This window comes from Lytechinus pictus, chromosome 16, assembly GCF_037042905.1.
Source record: "Lytechinus pictus isolate F3 Inbred chromosome 16, Lp3.0, whole genome shotgun sequence".
In the NCBI taxonomy this organism is placed as follows: domain Eukaryota; kingdom Metazoa; phylum Echinodermata; class Echinoidea; order Temnopleuroida; family Toxopneustidae; genus Lytechinus; species Lytechinus pictus.
Window position 1 is genome coordinate 2,943,685 of NC_087260.1, and position 23,203 is coordinate 2,966,887.

Here is a 23,203-nt window from a genome sequence, read left to right on the forward strand (position 1 = left end):
ACTTCAATGCATGCTGAATCTCATCCATACCTATGCAACCACATGGAAGTACAAGATCAACCCATCAAAAAGTGCAATCCTCGTCTTTAATGGGCAAGACCACCTCAAGCACACTTGGTACCTGAATGAAGAGGAAGTTCAAGAAGTCAGTCAGCATCCCCATCTTGGTGTCACCAAATCTTCAACATCTCAAGATCCTGCGCCGAACATCATTGCCAAGGGATATAACTCCATATTCGCTCTGCTAGGTGGTTCGGCTTCAAGAAACAACTTCTGGCCTCCAACCATTGCCAAGTTGTGGACCACCTACTGCATTCCTAGGATGCTATATGGCATTGCTGCCATTGGAGTTACCAAGAGGTCCAGGGATAAGCTAGACTCAGCGCAGGCTCTTCTCTTCAAAAAGTTCCTAGGGCTCCCCAGAAGCACAGCAAACGAGGCAGTCTTTCTCCTTACCGGAATCATCCCTCTCTCTATGCAGATCGACCTGAACACCTTGATGACTCTCGGGCAACTGGTTACTTTACCAAGCGATAGGTTTGAGCACAGAATACTTCTAAATGCTCTCGCTGCCGATGTCCCTTTCATCTCCTACTGGAAGCAGCTAATCGCCAAATACAGCTTGCCTGCCATCCTGTCTGGCTCCCTGAGCTTCGACTACCTCACCTGGAAAAGACTGTGCCGCCAGGCCATCTTCAAGAAGCACAATGCTGGCCTAGTTGATGCCACTCAGGAGAAGCACACTCTTGCCTTCTGGAAGCAATGTTCAACGTTTCCAAGCCCTAGCAGTCTATTCCCCCCTGCACTACCTTCACACCTCCGTATTGCTGCAAGACTTCGCTCCCAACTTCTGACAGGCACCTACCTAACACAACAAAGACTGAAGACCATAGGCAAGTCTCCCAGCGCCACCTGTAGACTTTGCTCAACGGAGGAAGAAAGCTCCACCCACTTCCTTGCTTCCTGCCCAACCCTCAAACCCCAACGGTCTGTTCTCATTCAACATGTCCTATCTCTAAGCCTCCCTGCTTCAGTTAGCCAAGCCTTCACCTCTGCTCATCCCCTCATCCTTGCCACTAATATCTTATTACCCTCCTCGCACCTATCTGTCACTCTTGCTGCCAATGTCATGACCCACTGCCTCAGATACAATCTTAAAATTCATCATATTCGTTTAGAGAAATTGCTTCAACACAACAACCAACCTGCGGATAGCCGCTGATCCTCGAATACCGGGGGAAGAACAACAAAGAAGAAGAAGGTACATATACAAGTATTCATTGATCATAATTCATATTGATTGAAAATTGGCAGATTCAAAATGTGATGAGGTTTATGCATTAGCCATTGAGTCGTCTCCTTTCCTGGATCCCGATGCCCCCCCCCCCTAGACCAAAAGCTATGGTCTCTGTTATGTTGGTTGTTCCGCTGAACTCCGTTGGATCCACTCACCAAATACAGAGACCGAAGTTCTAGCTCGATCTGTACAGGGACTCAATGGCCATATGTTTATGTATTATTTAAGTTCGGATAAAACAGGAAAGTGAAGTTGCGCGACAGCCGATGTCACTGTTTTTTCCCCTTTTAAGTTTATTTTCCCGATTTGGTGCATTTCAGGCCAACCAAAACGGAATATTAATAATCTTTATTTTGGTACAGTTCTTTTTAGTTTTTGTAACTGTAATTTTTATGAAATAACAACAAAAATCCATGAGCCACGTCGGGGGGGATTTTGCATTGTTAACCCCCTAAATGGTGGCTGCACGATAGCGAGCCGTCTGTGACTGTGTGCTAATTACTACTAAGAAACTCGTAGAAACAGACGGCTGCCAGCTGTCTACCACCCCCCCCCCCCCCCAAGCCAGCCCAGGTCCAGTTGCAGCCAGCAAGCGCCAGCACCCGCCCCGCCCCGGAGGCGCAGGCTCGGCCTCGGCCCTCGGGCAGCCGGCAGATGCACTGCACTAACGGGAGTAACAACACTGAGTCAGTGACACTGCAAACGCCGCCCGGTCTGCGACTGCGGTAGACCCGGGCGGTGGACGCATTCTTATTTACCTGCAATCCAGGCGCCCCTGGATCAACGCCGGTGTCCAAAATCGCAATAACCACACCTCTTCCATCATACTCTGGATACTTGGTGAGGAAAGCTGATGCACTTGTTTCATTCTTCGGCAGCAGCCCAGCAACAGGGAAATTCTTGTCGATGTGAGACGCCATTTTGCCGGTGACACCCAAAATAGTTCAAAGGTGAACGAACTAGGTCTAGGCCGCTGTACAATGCGTACATTCGGAGCGCGCGCGTCTGCGTTCCTCCGTGTCCGTTCAAGCAGCTTTGGCGGAAGGGGGGGGGGGGGGGTAGGGTATGGTATGGTTCTCGACCGTCGATCCCAGTGTCATTGGTGTCATGTTGCCTTGGTTTTCAACAGCGCGGCAGCTGAACCTCAACGTAATGTAGATCGCTATGAGGCGCCGAATGTACCATTATTATATAGAACAATTATTTGTTATATAATCATTATTTATTAAATAATAACTATTATTTATATATAATTTACATTTTATTTGTAAATAACTACTATTATATAAAATATCATTTCTAATTATTTATATATAATTCCAAGTAATACTTCATTATTTGTAAATAATAATAGTTCGACATTCCATTATTTGTAAATAATGATTATTTGTTTTTCATTATTTATAAATAATGATTATTTGTTTTTCATTATTTATAAATAATGATTATTTGTTTTTCATTATTTATAAATAATGATTATTTGTTTTTCATTATTTATAAATAATGATTATTTGTTTTTCATTATTTATAAATAATAATTATTTGTTTTTCATTATTTATAAATAATGATTATTTGTTTTTCATTATTTATAAATAATGATTATTTGTTTTTCATTATTTACAAATAATGATTATTTGTTTTTCATTATTTATAAATAATGATTATTTGTTTTTCATTATTTATAAATAATTTGTTGAGTTTTCCATTATTTATAAATAATGATTATTTGTTAAATAATGAAAACGTCTACTTCATTATTTATAAATAATTTTTTCGAGTGCACCATTATTCTCATTATTTATAAATAATCATTATTTAATGTTCGAGTTTTCCATTATTTATAAATAAAGATTATTTGTTAAATAATGAAATATCTACTTCATTATTTATAAATAATAATTTTGTTTCAATATCCCATTATTTATAAATAATCATTATTTATAAACAATTTTTACAGTTTGCCATTATATACAAATAATCATTATTTATATACAAATAACCATTATTTATTAAATAATGCCATTATTTATTAAATAATGGAAAACTCGCTATAACATGCAAATGTGGGACCGCCCATGATATGAATATTCATGATGCGATTTCCTTTTTCGTGATTTTTCTTCACAAATTTTTGTCCATTTCCTCTTCATAATGACATTTCTTGAAGCAATTTTCTAGGGATATGGTCTGATTGTAATATTCTTCATTTTCTATATAACTTCGTCATCGTAGAAATATCAAAAAGTGTAATTTTATACGATTTTTCCTACAGTTCACAATCCCCATAGGCGCGCGTGTACGGTAGGGACAACCGGTGAATCGACGGAGTGCTCTTCATCGAAATACTACGTTGGTTGGTCCCCGGAAGTGGCGGGCGGAATTTAGCCCGAATCCTCGATGGAAGTCGATCAAGTGCATATGAGCTGAGAGAGTGAAATATCAGTGTACTTGTACAGGCCCTTCTACTTTTTATAAATATTTCTTGTTGCTTTTTTTGTTAAGTTAATTTTTCCTGGTGTAGAGATAAGTTTCAGTTCTAATAATGCACTTCAAATACATTTTGGAGTGTCTGTTTGAGGCGTTTGGGGCGATTTCACCCTGGCCCCAAAATGCTCGCAACGACAATACGGGGGCATGATGACCCCTAAATTTTTAAAAACTTATTTTTCTATTGAAAATTATCACAAAATTCACCAAAAGTGTGCACGAAAGCCTTCGTATTTCACTTTTAAAACTCCGAAAAGTGCCCAAATGACAAGCTTGGTCGCTTCGCTGTGTCGCTTTCAACTTGAGAACATTTACGCGTCTGCTCCCCCCCCCCCCCTCCTCCGAAAGAAATTCTGTATACGGCCATGCTCTAAAGAGCCTGGCACATTGATTTATGTATACTTTCATTTTCATTATTTTTATCTCATTATCAACATGGCCTTACGCATAATTTTTTCCAGGGGGGCCGGGGCCGGAGCATGACGCGCGTAAACTTTCTCAAAAAAATCTTGAAAGCGAGACAGCCACGGGACCAAGCCCAAATGACAAGCTTTGTCGCTTCGCTGTCTCGCTTTCAACTTGAGAACGTTTACACGCGTCTGCCCCCACCCCCCGAAAGAAATTCTGTGAACAGCCATGCTCAAAAGAGCATATGGCACATTGATTTATATGTACTTTTCATTTTCATTATTTTTATCACATTATCATCATGATGGCCTTACACAGAATTTTTACCGGGGGGGGGGGGGGGGGTGGGGGGAGCAGGACGCGCGTAAACTTTCTCATAAAAATCTTGAGAAAGCGAAGCGACCAAGCTTGTCATTTGAGCTTGGTCGCGTCGCTGTCTCGCTTTCAAGATTTTTTTGAGAAACTTTACGCGCGTCCTAGCTGCCCCCCCCCCCCCCCCGGTAAAAATTCTGTGTAAGGCCATGATGATAATGTGATAAAAATAATGAAAATGAAAAGTACATATAAATCAATGTGCCATATGCTCTTTTGAGCATGGCTGTTCACAGAATTTCTTTCGGGGGGTGGGGGCAGACGCGTGTAAACGTTCTCAAGTTGAAAGCGAGACAGCGAAGCGACAAAGCTTGTCATTTGGGCTTGGTCCCGTGGCTGTCTCGCTTTCAAGATTTTTTTGAGAAAGTTTACGCGCGTCATGCTCCGGCCCCGGCCCCCCTGGAAAAAATTATGCGTAAGGCCATGTTGATAATGAGATAAAAATAATGAAAATGAAAGTATACATAAATCAATGTGCCAGGCTCTTTAGAGCATGGCCGTATACAGAATTTCTTTCGGAGGAGGGGGGGGGGAGCAGACGCGTAAATGTTCTCAAGTTGAAAGCGACACAGCGAAGCGACCAAGCTTGTCATTTGGGCACTTTTCGGAGTTTTAAAAGTGAAATACGAAGGCTTTCGTGCACACTTTTGGTGAATTTTGTGATAATTTTCAATAGAAAAATAAGTTTTTAAAAATTTAGGGGTCATCATGCCCCCGTATTGTCGTTGCGAGCATTTTGGGGCCAGGGTGAAATCGCCCCAAACGCCTCAAACAGACACTCCAAAATGTATTTGAAGTGCATTATTAGAACTGAAACTTATCTCTACACCAGGAAAAATTAACTTAACAAAAAAAGCAACAAGAAATATTTATAAAAAGTAGAAGGGCCTGTACAAGTACACTGATATTTCACTCTCTCAGCTCATATGCACTTGATCGACTTCCATCGAGGATTCGGGCTAAATTCCGCCCGCCACTTCCGGGGACCAACCAACGTAGTATTTCGATGAAGAGCACTCCGTCGATTCACCGGTTGTCCCTACCGTACACGCGCGCCTATGGGGATTGTGAACTGTAGGAAAAATCGTATAAAATTACACTTTTTGATATTTCTACGAAGACGAAGTTATATAGAAAATGAAGAATATTACAATCAGACCATATCCCTAGAAAATTGCTTCAAGAAATGTCATTATGAAGAGGAAATGGACAAAAATTTGTGAAGAAAAATCACGAAAAAGGAAATCGCATCATGAATATTCATATCATGGGCGGTCCCACATTTGCATGTTATAGCGAGTTTTCCATTATTTAATAAATAATGGCATTATTTAATAAATAATGGCATTATTTAATAAATAATGGTTATTTGTATATAAATAATGATTATTTGTATATAATGGCAAACTGTAAAAATTGTTTATAAATAATGATTATTTATAAATAATGGGATATTGAAACAAAATTATTATTTATAAATAATGAAGTAGATATTTCATTATTTAACAAATAATCTTTATTTATAAATAATGGAAAACTCGAACATTAAATAATGATTATTTATAAATAATGAGAATAATGGTGCACTCGAAAAAATTATTTATAAATAATGAAGTAGACGTTTTCATTATTTAACAAATAATCATTATTTATAAATAATGGAAAACTCAACAAATTATTTATAAATAATGAAAAACAAATAATCATTATTTATAAATAATGAAAAACAAATAATCATTATTTGTAAATAATGAAAAACAAATAATCATTATTTATAAATAATGAAAAACAAATAATCATTATTTATAAATAATGAAAAACAAATAATTATTATTTATAAATAATGAAAAACAAATAATCATTATTTATAAATAATGAAAAACAAATAATCATTATTTATAAATAATGAAAAACAAATAATCATTATTTATAAATAATGAAAAACAAATAATCATTATTTATAAATAATGAAAAACAAATAATCATTATTTATAAATAATGGAATGTCGAACTATTATTATTTACAAATAATGAAGTATTACTTGGAATTATATATAAATAATTAGAAATGATATTTTATATAATAGTAGTTATTTACAAATAAAATGTAAATTATATATAAATAATAGTTATTATTTAATAAATAATGATTATATAACAAATAATTGTTCTATATAATATTGGTACATTCGGCGCCTCATAGATCGCCGCTCCGTCGGTCGCGTCAAACACTGAATTTCGGAAACAATATTGTCAACTTAAGATTTGCCATAAATTATCAGCATCAAAACCATGTCTATGAGATCATGCAGGAAGAAACAGAATCCACGCGAACTTTTGGAGCAAATGCTCGAAAGGACAACTTTGACGACCAGACGAATTGCTCATGATAATGTTGAAGGTATATATCCCACCTAGACAGCTGGCAGCCGTCTGTTTCGAGGAGTTTTTTAACATTTTTTTTTTTTTTTTTAATTTCTCCTCATACACAGACGGCTCGCTAGCGTGCAGCCACCATTAGGGGACTTGCAATGCAAAATCCCCCCGTCGGGGCTCTTCAATTTTTGTCTTTAATGAGTAAAAATTTTGAAAATTCAAACGACCAAAATGCAAATTAATATTCCCTCTTGGCATCAATTGCCAAAAAACGGAGAAAAATCAAGTTAAAAGGAACAAAAACAGTGACTTACCTCGACTGTCGCGCAAATTCACTTCCCCGTTTTATCCGATCTTAAGTACATAAACATATGGCCATTGAGTCCCCTGTACAGATCGCGCTAGAACTTCGGTCTCTGTATTTGGTGAGTGAAGCCAACGGAGTTCAGCTGAACAACCAACATAACAGAGACCGAAGCTTTTGGTCTAATATCCCACCATGCCCACTCACTCATTCTGTTTGTTGCTTTTAAAATTTAGGTTTTTGGTGCTGCATTGACTTGCTGGTAATATTATTTCTTTTGTAAATAATAAGTAAATAAGAACTATAATAACTTGCACCTCTTGAGCGTTAACCATGAGTTCAACAATCATTTATCATGTTTATCCTATTTTCATTTTGTGCATATTGATTGTTGTTACTGTCACTGTCAGTAAAAATTTGATCATCATCACTCATCAGTGCATTTGGTCATAATCATATTATAAGTTGGCCTATAGCTCCGTGGTTGACCTATTATTGTCTATTGATTGATTATATTTTTATCATTACAATTTTCACTATTGTTTTATGAATTTTGTATTATTATTATTAATGTTATCATTTATATACAACACTAAGATTAAGAATATTATTACTGCTTTTTTCTTTATACCTTTATTATCATTATTGTTATTATGATTAATCAGCCCATAGCCACGGTTTTCAATTCCTGCTCTTCCTTTGGCTTTGCTATAAACTTGAACAAGCAAAACAACATAATGATAATAATCAGTCAAAATAGTTGTAGGGCCTACAGTTTATCCCTGTGAAAAACTATTTTCTCCCTCACCGTATATGTTCTTGTTTTTGAAAATTTGAGGGTTCGATTAAATCCCCCATATACAAAGGGTTTGATTGTTATTATTATCATTAGTAGTAGTACTTAGTAGTAGTAGTACATAGTAGTAGTAGTAGTATTAGTAGTAGTAGTAGTAGTAGAAGTAGTAATAGTATAGTAGTAGTAGTAGTAGTAGTAGTAAGTAGTAGTATATATAGTATAATGGTAGTATAGTAGAAGTATAGTTGTACTAGTAGTAGTAGCTAGTAGTAGTAGTAGAAGTAGTAGTAGTATAGTCGTACTAGTAGTAGTAGTAGTGGTAGTAGTCAGGGGCGGATCTAGACAGCTGGCAGCCGTCTGTTTCGAGGAGTTGTTTAACTTTTTTTTTTTTATTTTTTTTTTTCTCCTCATACACAGACGGCTCGCTAGCGTGCAGCCACCATTAGGGGACTTGCAATGCAAAATCCCCCCATCGGGGCTCTTCAATTTTTGTCTTTAATGAATAAAAATTTTGAAAATTAACCCGACCAAAATGCAAATTAATATTCCCTCTTGGCATTAATTGCCAAAAAACAGAGAAAAATCAAGTTAAAAAGAACAAAAACAGTGACTTACCTCGGCTGTCGCGCAAATTCACTTCCCCGTTTTATCCGATCTTAAGTACATAAACATATGGCCATTGAGTCCCCTGTACAGATCGCGCTAGAACTTCGGTCTCTGTATTTGGTGAGTGAAGCCAACGGAGTTCAGCTGAACAACCAACATAACAGAGACCGAAGCTTTTGGTCTAGGGCGGATCCAGCTTTCGCCAATAGGGGGGGCCGAAAAATATTTTCATCAACATTTTTCTCTATTGGCCGCTATTATCTGTTTTTTTTTCTTTTGGTTTTTCAGGGGGTAGTCCTGACTAAAGACTGAAGTTTTAGTTTTTATTGTAATAAACAAGATAAGGTATCTCATGTCGCGAAGTGCGAGCTCAAATTCTTTGATATTTTATGTCCTTAGACCTGAAGATTCTGAGCAGTTGCTATATTCATAAACAAAGATAAATATCAAACTAAACAATGCGAGCGCGAGCCGAAATTTTAATATAGTAACGTGAAAAGGAACTCAATTAGGACTGTTTGTAGTGATTAATGAAGAGGATACAAGTATCACCAATTAAATAATGAGTGTGCGAAGTGCGAGCTCAAAATTTTTGATATTCCGACCTGAAAACTGGACAGTCTACTAGGCACGTTTTTATTTAAATAAAGAACAAGCTTTGTCTCAAACAATTAAATGCGAGTGCGAAGCACAAGCTTAAATTTTTACTGAGATGATAAAGGGGCATTTTGAGAAATTTTGGTAAGAATTCGATCGGTAAGAAGAGGATAGGTATCTCACAAATCAAACAATGCGAGCGCGAGCTGAAAATTTATATATTAACAATTTGTGTAAATCAAACAAAATAATGAAAGCTTGATGTGCGAGCTAAAATATTGTGTGCAAATTGATTTCAGAACTGGATATATTAAGTGCCATTTAATCCTTTTGAATGAGATTCATTACACAGGCAAAACGGCGAGCGAGAAGCGCGAGCAAAATTTTTTATATGAATTCTATTTTCCAATTCTTCCCCTCACCTTTTTCTTGTTTCCTTTCGGGTCGGGCCGGCCGTTACAAGGCTGTAAATCACACATCATGGGTATAATACCTCTTTCTTACTTTTCTTTCTTTTTTTAATCGTTTCTATTAAGTTAAAGAGTACACTTTTTTTTGCAGATTGCCAAAAAATAGGGGGGGCCGGGGCCGGCTCGGCCCCCTCCTGGATCCGCGCCTGGTAGTGGTAGTAGTAGTAGTAGTAGAGTGCTAGTAGTCGTACGAGTAGTACTACTACTACTACTACTATAGCTCTAGAAGTAGCAGTAGTTGTAGTAGTAGTAGTAATAGGCGTAGTAGTAGTAGTGATTGGTAATTGGTGGTGATTTTTTTTACATGAATGCCTGTAAGCAAGCAACCAGATGATGTATGTATCTCAAAGTATCTCAAAGACTGCAATCATATACTTCTCATGGGGCACCTAGCGTACCTACGGGGGGGGGGGGGGGGGGGCAGACTGCCCCCTGACGAGTCACAACCCATGCAAGGGACATATCCCTCCCCCCCCCCCCCCCCCCCCCCCCCCCGACGAGTCTTGAAGCCTTTTTTTTTTTTTTTTTTTTTTTTTTTAGCTTGTCAAATTTTTTTTCTGGTACGAAATCCTTCATTTGTGGTTGAAGACCTTTTTTTTTTTTGCTTGTCAAATTTTTGGGCAGACGAATTTGCCCCCCCCCCTGTGAAAAATCCTAGGTACGCCACTGTGTAGTATAGTCGTAGTAGTAGTAGTAGTAGTATAGTCGTACTAGTAGTAGTAGTAGCTAGTAGTAGTAGTAGTAGTAGTAGTAGTAGTAGTAAAATGATAATATAGTAGAAGTATAGTAGTAGTAGTATAGTAATAGTAGTAGTAGTAGTACTGTAGTAGTATAGTCGTACTAGTAGTAGTAGTGGTAGTAGTAGTATAGTACTAGTACTAGTAGTAGTAGTGGTAGTAGTGGTAGTAGTAGTACTACTACTACTACTACTATAGCTCTAGAAGTAGCAGTAGTAGTAGTAGTAGTAGTAATAGGCGTAGTAGTAGTAGTGATTGGTAATTGGTGGTGATTTTTTTTACCTGATTGCTAAGAAGGCATGAATGCCTGTAAGCAAGCAACCAGATGATGGCTTAAGTTCCTCTCCAAAGGATTAATGCCTTACCAAAGGGCACTAGCTAGCACACCAAGTAGGAATCGAACTGTCACCGGAATGCGAATCCCCCGCTCTACCGACTGAGCGTAGTATATTAGTTGTATTGGTAGTAGTAGTAGTAGTAGTGGTGGTGGCAGTAATAGTAGTAGTAGTAAACTAGTAATGGTAGTAGTTCAAGTAGTAGAAGTACACAAGTAGTAGTAGCAGCAGCAGTATGTAACAGTAGTAGTGTAGTAGTCGTAGCAGAGATATACGCCATTATATGATGTGTTATAGCGCCACCTTGTGACGCTAGCTAGCTTGTTCGTTACCAATATATTATTCCTCGCCCCTTTTCGGCGCCGTGTTGTAAAGACAATGTTTCCTCAATAAATGGTAGGCCCAAATGTAATTATTGTGATCGTTGTGTCATCCTTACTGTCGTGGTGGCAGCTGGATTGAATCCTTGTCATTCTTACATAACATGTGCAGTAAAATGGCCACTGCTAAAACTGGCAAACGGTCGGTCGGGAATGACATATCCCGTGATAGGTAATTGCTTTGGTGAATTGTTCTTTCTCACGGCTAATACAGTCCCACACATAGCCCATTATGTTGGCTTACCCGCGGTACTATTACCGTTACTGCCGACCTCGTCCCCAGGCCCGAGTGAATGGCACAACCCACAATACATTCCACCATCAGAGTGGGCTTGATATAGGTCCAACTCCTAGTCTAGGATCTGACATAAAATTTAGTTATCCTAAAAGTGACAAATGCAAAACTGACACTAATTTCAATCAAAATGAGTTTGAGAGAGAGAGCAATGATCATGCAGATGATTATCACTTTAATGACATGAACCAAGAATGTGATGATGAAGAAGATGATCTGTGTATTAGATATTTTGATTACAAGAACTATGGTGAAGGTACAGTTGGTTATTGTAATGATAATGTAGACTCACAAGAATGTGATGATGAAGGATATGATCATTATGAATCTGCTAGTTATTTTGATAACGGTAATCAAGAGGATAGTGATATTGATGAGAGTTGTGTTGATTACTGTAATAATGTAGACTCGCAAGAGTACAATGAAGAAGGATGTAACATTGGTAATTATGATAGTAGTAATCAGGATAACAGTGATGAGAGTGTTGGTTATTGCAAAGATAACATAGACTCGCAGGAATGTTATGATGAAGGAGATGAGTACAAGTGGGATAGGGTTCAACCTCATTCTCTCTCCCATATATCACAACATACACTGTCAACATGCCAAACACAGACTTATGCCAACAGTACTAGTTCTGCCCATTCAAAACATGAAGGTATAGACAGCACAGATAGGTGTCCGCTTTGCTCTAGCGCAAGGGGTAACGTTTCGTACCAACACCATATCAGCGTTTGCCCCTTCTTGACTTTAGAGGATAGACTGTGTGTTATACAAGCCCGTCGTGTTGCCAATATCCTTGGGCATGACGATATTCTTGACATTGACTTACAGGACCTAGACGTCGGTTATTGTGATGCTGATCGTGACCTCTCAGATAAGTTGTCTGTCAGTGATGACGATATTCTTACTGCTGGATGCTACCCCTCCGCGTGGTCTTCAGACATTGATAGGACTCTCGGTCGTGCTGCTGACTTGTCAGAGATAGACGAGTCGCCTAATCATTTGGTAGACACTCAAGGCTGCAGTGGTAACTCGCCAGGGTCAGGTGAGCTCCACAGGATCAATTCTTTGCCACTGTCTTCAAATGTGGCCAGTTCCTCTGGGGTGTCCAATCGGGCCACCATGACTCCTCAGGCCGAGTTTTCTTCTGGAAATGAGAAAGTCCTGGTTTCCTTTATCAGTGGTGCCACAAGGAATCTTATACGATACTCCACCGTCTGCAGACTTGGCGGCAGAGTCATATCTTCCAAAGACCACACTAATGGTGCTTCATTAGGTATTGTTGGTGAAACTTCTCTTGTCTTCACTATTGGTAGTAGCCAGTTTCTCTTCATTGGAACTGTTGTTGAGTCACTCGGTGTAGAGGTACAAGCAGGCATACCGTTTTTAGAGATGCATGATGTTACGATAAGACCTGCCAAACGTCTGATTCGCCTCGGTAATGGACCTGCTCTTACATATGGTCCATCCATGCCGAATTGTATGCTACGATCTCATACCGACGGCGAGATTGCGCCGACACGTGAGCGCGACGTGTTTTCGATCGGCTCTGTAACCATGGCAACCAATACAAGACTCCAACCATCTCAGCCTCACTCGTTGGCCCTGACTCCTGATCATCTTACGGCCTATGCGGACTTGGGGGATCGTTGTTATCTTGGAGGATCCGAACACATCAACACTTCCAACCCTCGGCTCTCTGACAATGTCACATTGTCCCCCTCTTCCAAGTCAACTGCTGTACCATCTGTACCTGATCTGCAGCCAGACATTCGCAATAATGTGTCATCCTCCAGAGTGGGTGCCCAGTCCATTGTATTATCTTCGGCAGTCACACCTATTACATGCCCTAAGCATGATAGCCCAGACATTGACCATCTTGACCCTACCAGATCTGACATGTTTACTACTCAGGGCACAAGTTTTAGTATATCTAGTGAGGATCCTTGTTCCTACTTTGAACGTGATAATCAGACTGAACCTTCCGATCGCTTAGTGCAATGCCCCACTGTTCTCGACACAAGGTCTTCAGTTCACCAGACCCAGGTTGCGGGTACTGCCTTAGTCAACCCTGCCCGCGGAAGATATCAGGGTCCTAATTCTCACCAAACTTTCGCTGACCCCATGCCGACAACGGTTGTAGACAAACTCGAAAGGACTTTGTCACTATCACGTGTGACGAAAGTTGATGACCACTACTGTTGTCCCCAGTCTGAGAAGATGGACATACCTCCTAGCTGCCCTATAGGTGCCCATATTGCTCCAGGTGTTATCTCCTCTACAGTTCATGTGGGGCACACTCATCGCCATGGCAATAGACGAGCTACACCACCACCTGGTCGCCCCCCAGATGTCGCGTCATGTGTCCATGCTACTACTGCGCACATACATCTGTCCTGGCAATGCCATTCTTGCGTCACAAGAATATGGCCTCGTCCTGGTCGCCCCCCACGGTGCGTTTAGTATGACTCAGTACTCTACCCAATGATCTCGATGATGATGATGATTGGCATTCCTATGATGATATCATGATGAACTCTGTTTACCAGAGACTTCCGGACTTGATATATTACGTTAATATGTTTTTTTCCCTCTTTTTAATCATGTCATTCATTTGCCTTTTGTTATAATAATAGTATGTTTTTTTAACAGATTTTTTATGCCTTTTTACATGATTTTAAATTATACTGATGCATATCCTTTTTACAGCACCTTTTTGGGATTGTGAGTCATTACAATATTATGTGATGTTTGTACATATTTTTTTAATGAGCTATTTTTAGGTTGGTGCAGATTACTGTTAATTTTTATTCCCTTTTTGTGTACACCTTTTTTTTTTCATTTGAATGTCACTGTTTTGCTGCTTGCAGTTTACATGAGTATTTTTTGTTTCCCAAAAATTGTAAATAAATAAAACAAAAAGGAAAAACTAGCAAACATGTGTTGGTTGTTGTGTTTATAATTGGGACAGTTACCTATTGTGTAACTTATTGTCATGCAAAGGGCATTTGTTTACTTTTGTTTTAAAGTGTGGTTTTAGTTATTTGTTATGATGATGATAGCTGATATTTGCTGTTTGATTGCTATGCTTATCCAGATGATTTATTGATAGCATTGATTTGAATGATGTGTCATGAATTATGTTTCAACCCACAATTTTTTTTCATAAATTGGCAAGATTTTCATTATTATTCACTTGTCACTTTTTCCTTTGTTTATAATTAATTGAACTACTATTATGTTGAAGATGTTTTATCATGCTTTGCATATATTACCATGTGAAGTTATTATTTTTGTTTTTTTGTTCTAATCGTTGTTTGCCTTTTTAATATGAGAAGGGTCATATTTTTTAATACACTTTTGTTTATATATCTCATTACATTTGGTAGTTTTCCACTTTGGTTATTGGACTTCATTTTGTATTTTAGCTATGTCAATACAGCCAGTGTATATTTTTTTTAAATACAGGTACTGTGCTTACTATAATACTTTTTTTTTTGGATGTACCATATCGTGTTAAGAAGTTAAAATCTCGTATACATTTTCTTCATAGCTTTTCCTCAGAGCAGTGATTGAGATGGGGGTCGTTCATTGTTGTATGCACTACTTTTTTTAAAGTTTTAATATGTGTTATGTTCCTTACTTGTGACTACCTTTTTATTCATAGGAAATAGTTGTATTTGCTATGTATTCCTTTTATTTAAGAGAAAAGGTTGAAGTATAGTGTAATAACTGGAACAGTGTGGAAATATAATTGTTTTTATAGTACAGAGTGTATATGTATAAATAGCATTGTGTGTTATTTTTGTTTATAGTTAGTTTTTTTTTGCATGTTTTAGTTAATGTAGACGCATGTTCCAACTTGAGGGACTTTTGTTTATTGGTGATGATTTAGGCTTCTCTTGCATTTTTCATTGAATGTAAAAACATGTTACAGTTGTGAGGGACCCCTGTAATGGATGGTGGTTTAGGCATACTTGTGTTGCTTTGCATTTTTTTTTACTTGCTTGGTGGACTTGTTTTAAACAGGGAGATAAAGAAGGAAAGAAAGTGTCACGCCATTATATGATGTGTTATAGCGCCACCTTGTGACGCTAGCTAGCTTGTTCGTTACCAATATATTATTCCTCGCCCCTTTTCGGCGCCGTGTTGTAAAGACAATGTTTCCTCAATAAATGGTAGGCCCAAATGTAATTATTGTGATCGTTGTGTCATCCTTACTGTCGATATATATCCGTTGTCGTAGTAATATTTATAGGTAAATTAATACTCATTGTTATTACTACTACTTAGGGTTGCAAAGGGCTGGAAACTTTCCAGGAATTTTGGAAAATTTCCATGGAAAGTTTCTGGAATTTTGGGGAATTTTCATCTTTTTCACAAAAAGTGATAAATTCTGATTTTAAATACAATATTCTGTTTCTAAATAATATCATAAATTGGTATCCTCAAATATTATACTTTCCATTTGTATTTAAACTATTCTTCATTCTTTTAATTGCCCAGGGTATAAAATATTCATCAAACTGTACATAAATACATTACTGTATAGTACATATATGTATATGTATCCAGAAACATGATGGAGCATTATGTATAAAATGAAGCGTTTCAATTCAACATGAAAAAATAAGACTTTGCATTACACTATTTTTCATTTTTCTTTAAATGTCGAGGGTCTTTTTTTATGTGAGAACCTGCCATTATAACATGTTTTATAAGAGAACATTGCCCCCTACATGTAGTCTGCATGCACAGACCCTTATTGAAACTTTGATCCACAGGTGGGACTTCACACAAGACTAGCACGAATACAATTTTCTGTTGAACAAAAGGACCTTCTGTACACAAGTCATTGGCAGAAACCTTAGGCTGCATATTGAGACCACCTTCCTTGAGTGAAGGGTTTGCACTCATCTGCTGTGCAAAGCCTTCATTCGGGTTAAGGGTCTGAATGTGCAGCCTACTCATGCCTTGTGTACTGAAGGCCCTCTCGCTCAGGATCAGAAACAGCAAGATTTTATGTGCTAGTCTTTGTGTGGAGATCGACCCACTTGTTGATCAAAGTTTCAATCAGGGTCTGTGCTGCAGACTAGGTTTGCACAGCAGACTAACCCCACCAGCAGCTATGGCACTGGCTTGAGTCTTTAAATGGGAAAAATCAGGTCCATGCAGGAACGAAAAATGTTAAATGAACGCTGCAAACAGCACCAAGTTCTCACTTTTGCTAAAAGATGCAGAAATAAATGAGAAATAAAGTAATGATAATAAAATAATGATAATAATAATGGTAAAAACAACAATAATGTTATAATTATTATTAATAATGATTCTCATCATCTGCCAAAAGATCAGAATATCCAATAGGCATCATTCCATGAACAATATCTCTTGTGTAAAGCATATTTGCAGTGTACATATACTGCCATCGCACGTACCAATCAGCCACTAATACAGTAAATCAACTTTTACATGAAATTCATTGAAATTCTGCCTTGTCTGACTGTCTTAGCATAATATTTGGCTGGAAACTTGCTGACAAAGCACAATCAAGCATCTGCCAGGGTAATCCTTTCAATTCCTGTATATTAGTATCAGAAATTTGCTTCTTTTTGAAAATTTCCAACATTTCTTGAAAATTTCCGAAAATTACCCAAATTCCCCCCAAATTGCTGTTTATATTCTCATGGAAAGTTTACACCACGGAAATTCTCGGAAATTTTGCAAAGCTACTACTACTACTAGTACTATTATTGTCATTATTTTTTTTCATACTACATAATTTCCTACTATTATCATTATTAGATGTGGGAGGAGCTGCCTACGGAAGGGCACACGAAGCATGGAGGCTGGACAAAGAAGAGTCAATACGTAAAGCTGTACAAGAGACAGAGAAAAGGGCAGCCCGGATATTGAAAGAAACACTCGAAAAGGCACTGAAAAAGGCAGAAGAAGAGAAAAGGAAAGCATTGGAAGAGGCTAGATTGGTAGGTTATTGCTTTAACAACACTCCCTCTCATAGTCGTATGCACCAAGGGAGGGGGGGGGGGGAGCTGCCACCCCCAGAAATTTGAAAACTTGCATTCTTTACTGAAAATTTTCATGAAAATTTACCAAAAGTGTGCACAAGCCCCAACTTCATTTTAGAAAATGCAAAAGTGCCCTACTGACAAGCTTGGTCGCTTCACTCCCTCGCTTTTGAGTTTCTTCGAATTTTTTTTACACATCTTCTGCTTACAAATTCTGCTTACCACCATGCCCCTTCTTGATGCCAGGGATGGAGCAAACATTTTATAATATGTAAAATATATTTTGCAAGTGAATAACAATGGTAGCATTTTTTTTAAATGAAAAAATAAGGTTTTTCACTGTTTTTCTGGCCTGTTTTGTATTCATTTCTCTTTAAGAGATTGAGTTAGATACACTACTATCTTCTGAAAGCTACAGAGAAGTCTATAATTATATATGCAAACACATTTTGATATTTGCTCATTTGACCACTACTTGTTTATGTTTTCCCAGGAAGCAGAAGCTACTGCCGAAAGGGTAAGGATAGCCCGAGATCAGTTGGAAGCAGAGCGCATTGCCAAGCTAACGTGGGCTTTCAAAAAGGAGAAGGAAGAGGCTTTGAGGAAACAGTGGGAAGAATGTGAACGGATCAGAATAAAAGCTGTAGAGGACGCCATAGCAGAGACGACTCGTAAATTACGCATGCAGTTCCTTGTTGCCAAGGAATTTGCTGTAGCCAGAGCTCTCAAAATTGCCAGGGTATGTATTCTGCATATGTCACCGGCCACCCCAAAGCCAACAATAAGTCACAAGGGAAGGTTCTCTGTAAATTGCGATTTGGTCTTCAAAAAGCAAATATGAAAAAATAAGCTCATCTAAGTGAGTAGTTCTTTTTCATACTGTCAAAATTTCAGGACGTTAAGTTGGATAGAAAGGAAGATACAAGAGTTTCTTTGACACAAGTTTTTTTTTAACTGATTGGAAGTTTCACTTAGATTTCACATGCTTGAGTAAACTTCAAACATTGTTTTCTCCTTGTTTTTTTTAAAGCCCCTCACTTAGTTCCTCCTGCATTCAACAAGTATTTCTTTGGGTACTTGCTGATCAACTTTGACAATTTATATGCAGGGGCGGATCCAGGATTTTCCAAAAGGGGGGGGCACACTTCTATTTTAAAAGCATTTTTACATTACAAATTTTAATTGTGCCTCTCAAAAGGGGGGGGGAGGCATGGGCCGGATTTGCCCCCCCCCCTTGATCTGCCAGTGTTTATATGTCATGTTATTAAAAGCTTTTTGATGTGCTTATTCAAACTGAAGTTCTCAGAATTTATTTTGGGCAACTTATTATTGGTTTTGGGGGTGGCTATAGCCACATAGTAAGTGCTAACTTTCTGAGGGTCACTCTCATTGCTTGGTGGACACCATGCACAAATATGGATTTTCAAAATTGACTATAAACGAGTTATCATCCTTTGATATCAGAATACCCATCACAAGTAATTCATTTTCCTCACTCACCCTAAAAAGTGTTATTAAATTAAGTTGCCTATTTCGAGCAAGCCTTTGTGTTGCAAGTTATTGTGATCGACTAAACTGTCGCAAATGGACATATAACCGACCTTGAAGGGTTCAACACGCAGAGTAATACAATCTCTTTCTCCTTCGTATCTTTAGAAGTTCAATAGCTGCAGAATATTTAGTGGGGGATAATGCTTCAATATTTATTCAGTAGGCCTATATACCTGTTTCCACTTTGCGAACTATTGAAACCACTTGGCCAACTGCTTCCAATTGGTTTCAGCTTGATCTTTCAACCATTTACAGATAATTATGATATTTTTCTATTTATTTCATTCATTTTTTATCTTTTTCTTGTCAGTTTCATTTTGCCCACCGTTTAAAGAAGGCGATAGAGGCTACGAAAGAAGAGTGCAATAGATTGGCAGCCGAAGAGGCAGCACGGGTTGCCAAGCTTCACAGGGAAGAAACAATGAGACTCAATAAAATGTAAGTTTTTTTTAATGTACTGTATTCAGTATAATTTCCATAACTAAACAGTGAAACCTGTTTATAAAGCCAATGGCTGTAAGATGTAGCCATAAAACTCCCAAGATTTATTACATAAATTCTTATTAGCAATTTTGCTCATATCTTCATTCTCTTGAGTGTATCAGGTATGTATTTTGATAAGAAAAGAAATATATTGATATTCTCTGTCCTAAATGTAATGTACCAGTACATATTTTAATGTAAAAGTAATATTTATCCTAACTTTGAATTTTCAGAATTCATGAAACTGAAAGAGAGCTTCGAGATGAGATGCAAGCCAGAGATTGGGTTCAAACAGATTTCAAGGTAAGCCATAGGCCTATATGCATTCGAACCAGGAGGGTGTTTCACAAAGATTTCGATATGACTTATAGAGTTGCATTTAAATTCCCAGTTGGATGCGTTATAAAAGGAATGACCGTATTGGTCAGATCATGCCAAGAGGACGTGCATACTGCTTATTGATCAATAAGATTGTGCGTTGCATATCATATGCACGTCTGCATTTAAGCGTGACTCTAAATCATACTTAAATCTTTGTGAAACACCCCCAGGACTGCTCAATATATTCTATTATTATCCATATAGGTACTTGAAGCGGTGCAACAGAATCACATATTTTTCTCGTGCAATATCAGAGTGTGTATTGCACGATGCACCAAAATCTGACAAATTCCCCAAAGGCTCGAGAGTACAAAATTTGATCTTTGATACCGTATTACATAGCATGGTCAAATAATTAACAAACATTAACATCTATTTATATATATAAATCATTTGGATCTCATATAGGATATGAGATCCAAATTTAGGTAGTGTCAATCATAATTGACAGTATTTTGGCTTCTATGTTCTCCATGTCACTCCACTTCTTCACCACTTTCTGTTTTTCTCTCTACCTCACTCAATTTTCTCTTTCTATTTGGAGGACATACCCCCTCTCTCCCTCTCTGTCTTTTCATTACTCTCATTTCTCTCTCTCTCTTCTTCTTCTTCTCTCTCCCTCCTCCCCATGCTTATTTCTCTCTTTCTCAAACTTCTATTTATGAGTTACATCTTTTAATTGGAGATAAGTTTTGACGTAGAATACTGTAATTACGTTTTTATTCATTTGCCTTGTTATATCTGTATATTCTACTTCATGAATTTTTGTAAATTGACCCTTTCAGCTTGTGCTGCTGGTCAATTTTTATGTGCATATATACCAATAAATAAAAAAAAAATAAATAAAAAAAAAATAATAATAATAACCAATAGGCTTTTCTTTTGTGGGATACCAGAAATATTCAACTCATCAGGGCCAATATTGTATTTATTCATGATAAGGCAGTACATTATTTTTAATGAATGTGTACTCATCAAACAATACATACAACTTTTCTTGAATTAAAGCTTTAAATCAAGTTTGATGTACAGGGAAAAAAAGTTGAGATTGGCACTCTTGTGACCACTGGCAGAGATGGGGGGGGGGAGTGGGCATTAATTGGCCCGACATAAATGGAAAAAAAGTAAAGATAGAAGGAAAAAAAAAGAAATTCTTCAAGTCTCACTACCCCTTCCCCTGGATATGAAAAAAAGCATTTATGTTTAAGTCCTCAATAATTATTTTTATGCTTCCTCTGTCCTTCATATACAAATGTACCTCTTTTCTGCAGTGCGTATTATGTATTGTATTGTAGGTTCGTAATGCAAAGTTTTACTGGTGAAAATAGCAAGGGTTTTCGTTTAAAGACAAATGTTAGTTGTGGTACAGTTGTAAAATGAGTTCATGCAGAATCCGTTAAAATGACCCCAAAAGTGTCTGTGTACAAATTAAACAATATATGCCAAAGGATTCAGGAAGAGATTTGATAATTGCTGACAAAATAAGAAAAATAAGTGCATGATATATCACCAAAATGTCTGGTATTTTTCCAGCAATAATTGTCCTAAATGTGCTTATCTGTGTTGGTGATCCTCAGTGCGATAATATTTCAGCTTGAATTTACAAATTTCAGTTTATGTAAATATACCAGATTTAGATCTAAGATGATATAGTGACAATTAATTTTCGTTTTACAGACTACCTCATGAAATCAGTGTTTAATGCTACTTCTTTCACTTCTCTTTAACATCTGAATTTACAGGATATTCAGAACGACTACAGGCGTTTCTTGGATTACACGGACGGCAAATACCATTCAGATTATATGCTTAGGTTGCGGAAGCACGGAATGAAATTTGATGCGAACTTTGACCAGATTGATGAGGAATCTTGGGTGGATATATTCCCGTTGCCAACGTATCTCCATCGTTACGCACGCAAGAGTATGGTGACTCCGCACGACGTGACCAAAGAAATGAACTTTGCACCTCCGAAGATGGATAAAAAATGATGTATGTCTTCTTTAATAGCAGTACAGTATTATGAAGGTATATTTCTATAGAGAGAGTAAAAATGCATTTTTCACTAGACTGAAAAATCCGCTCCTTCACAGAAATTTTTTAGAGCATTTTCTGATTTTCTCAGTTATCCTACACAGACGGAAGTCTCCCATGGGACTTGTAATGGTGGTGGTCTGCGTAACACTCAACTACAGCGTCTCTGAGGAAAAGGGTGAGCCTCTCCCTTTTTGATTGCTGCCTGCTTAAATCCCACTTTTGATGGGGAAGACAGTGCGTGTCAATGAAAAGTAACTTTATCTCACTGGTTTCTCAAAATATGTAATATAAAATTTAAAGATTTCATTCCAAACAGACAGGGTTCACTTTGTTATTTTGTTTCAAATGCAGTTGGAATATACGAATGCACCAGCCAATCATGTTCATATTACCATCATGGCATGATGTCTATACTTTATTCTATAGAGGGAGGAAATGCGTCAAAGTTAGGTGAAGCCTCAGTAGAGCATATTCTGGATGAAATAGACTGATTTTTCGGTCTAATTTTACACCTGAATAATTATGATAGATTCCTGAAAGTGTGGTGTGATGATATAAATCTTTTTTTCACAATCATGTAATTTTGCCTGTTTTGGCTTGCTCTCACTTCCAATGCTGCAAGCTTCATCTGGAGCCTGTTTCATAAAACTTGTTATAATAACAAATTTGCAATAACTTGTTAAAAGCTACTAAAATCCTTCAATCTAACGGGCTGATAGTAAATTTGTTAAAGAAATTAATGCATTTGTTATTATAAAAAGTCTTTATAAAACGGGACCCAGACCTTCGTCGATGGCATAGTAAGAATGAGAGAAGTTAGTATTGTATATTGTTTAACAACTCAGAGATGTGTTTTCTATTATATATTTGTGCAAAAAATAAACCAAATAGCCGAAATTTACAAATGGGTTAAACTTTCGATGGGGCCAAAAAAAAGTTTCCTGACCAAGAAAAAAAAAGGGGAGAATGAGAAAGGGGAAAAAGGTGAAACATGATATCATTTTGTGAATAGCATGCCAAAATCTATCACAGAATTAGATTTTTGTAGTAAAAAAAGGTTAGAATCATAATTTTTTTTCTTTTGTTCGCGGAAACTTTTCATTTTGGGGGCGATTTTGCAATGAGGCCCTGTGTAGTTTTTTCCCTGGTATTTTAAGTATTTTTGTACTTCACATTCTCAGTATTATTTCTCCATTATGCTTCCTTGGTAGTAACTCTTTATGCAATAATAATGCCTTAATACATGCAGTGTTGATTA

General features: G+C 37.5%; 2 protein-coding genes across 2 annotated transcripts in view; one reads left to right on the forward strand and one right to left on the reverse strand.

The window, feature by feature from the left end:
- Positions 1-2,421, reverse strand: part of LOC129279000 (tripeptidyl-peptidase 2-like) — a 47,045-nt gene extending 44,624 nt beyond the window's left edge. The window contains exon 1 of the mRNA XM_064111693.1: positions 2,056-2,421. Within this exon, the coding sequence (XP_063967763.1) occupies positions 2,056-2,217 (162 nt within the window). The 5' untranslated portion in view covers positions 2,218-2,421. The remainder of the gene's footprint in view (positions 1-2,055) is intronic.
- A 4,938-nt stretch (positions 2,422-7,359) lies between these two features.
- LOC129279157 (uncharacterized) lies at positions 7,360-22,994 on the forward strand. Its single transcript, XM_064111695.1, has 6 exons — positions 7,360-7,507; positions 17,270-17,451; positions 17,987-18,232; positions 19,355-19,482; positions 19,761-19,830; positions 21,651-22,994. The coding sequence occupies exons 3-6, from the start codon at positions 18,176-18,178 to the stop codon at positions 21,897-21,899; spliced, it is 504 nt and encodes a 167-aa protein (XP_063967765.1). The 5' UTR covers positions 7,360-7,507; positions 17,270-17,451; positions 17,987-18,175; the 3' UTR covers positions 21,900-22,994.
- Positions 22,995-23,203: the final 209 nt, after the last annotated feature.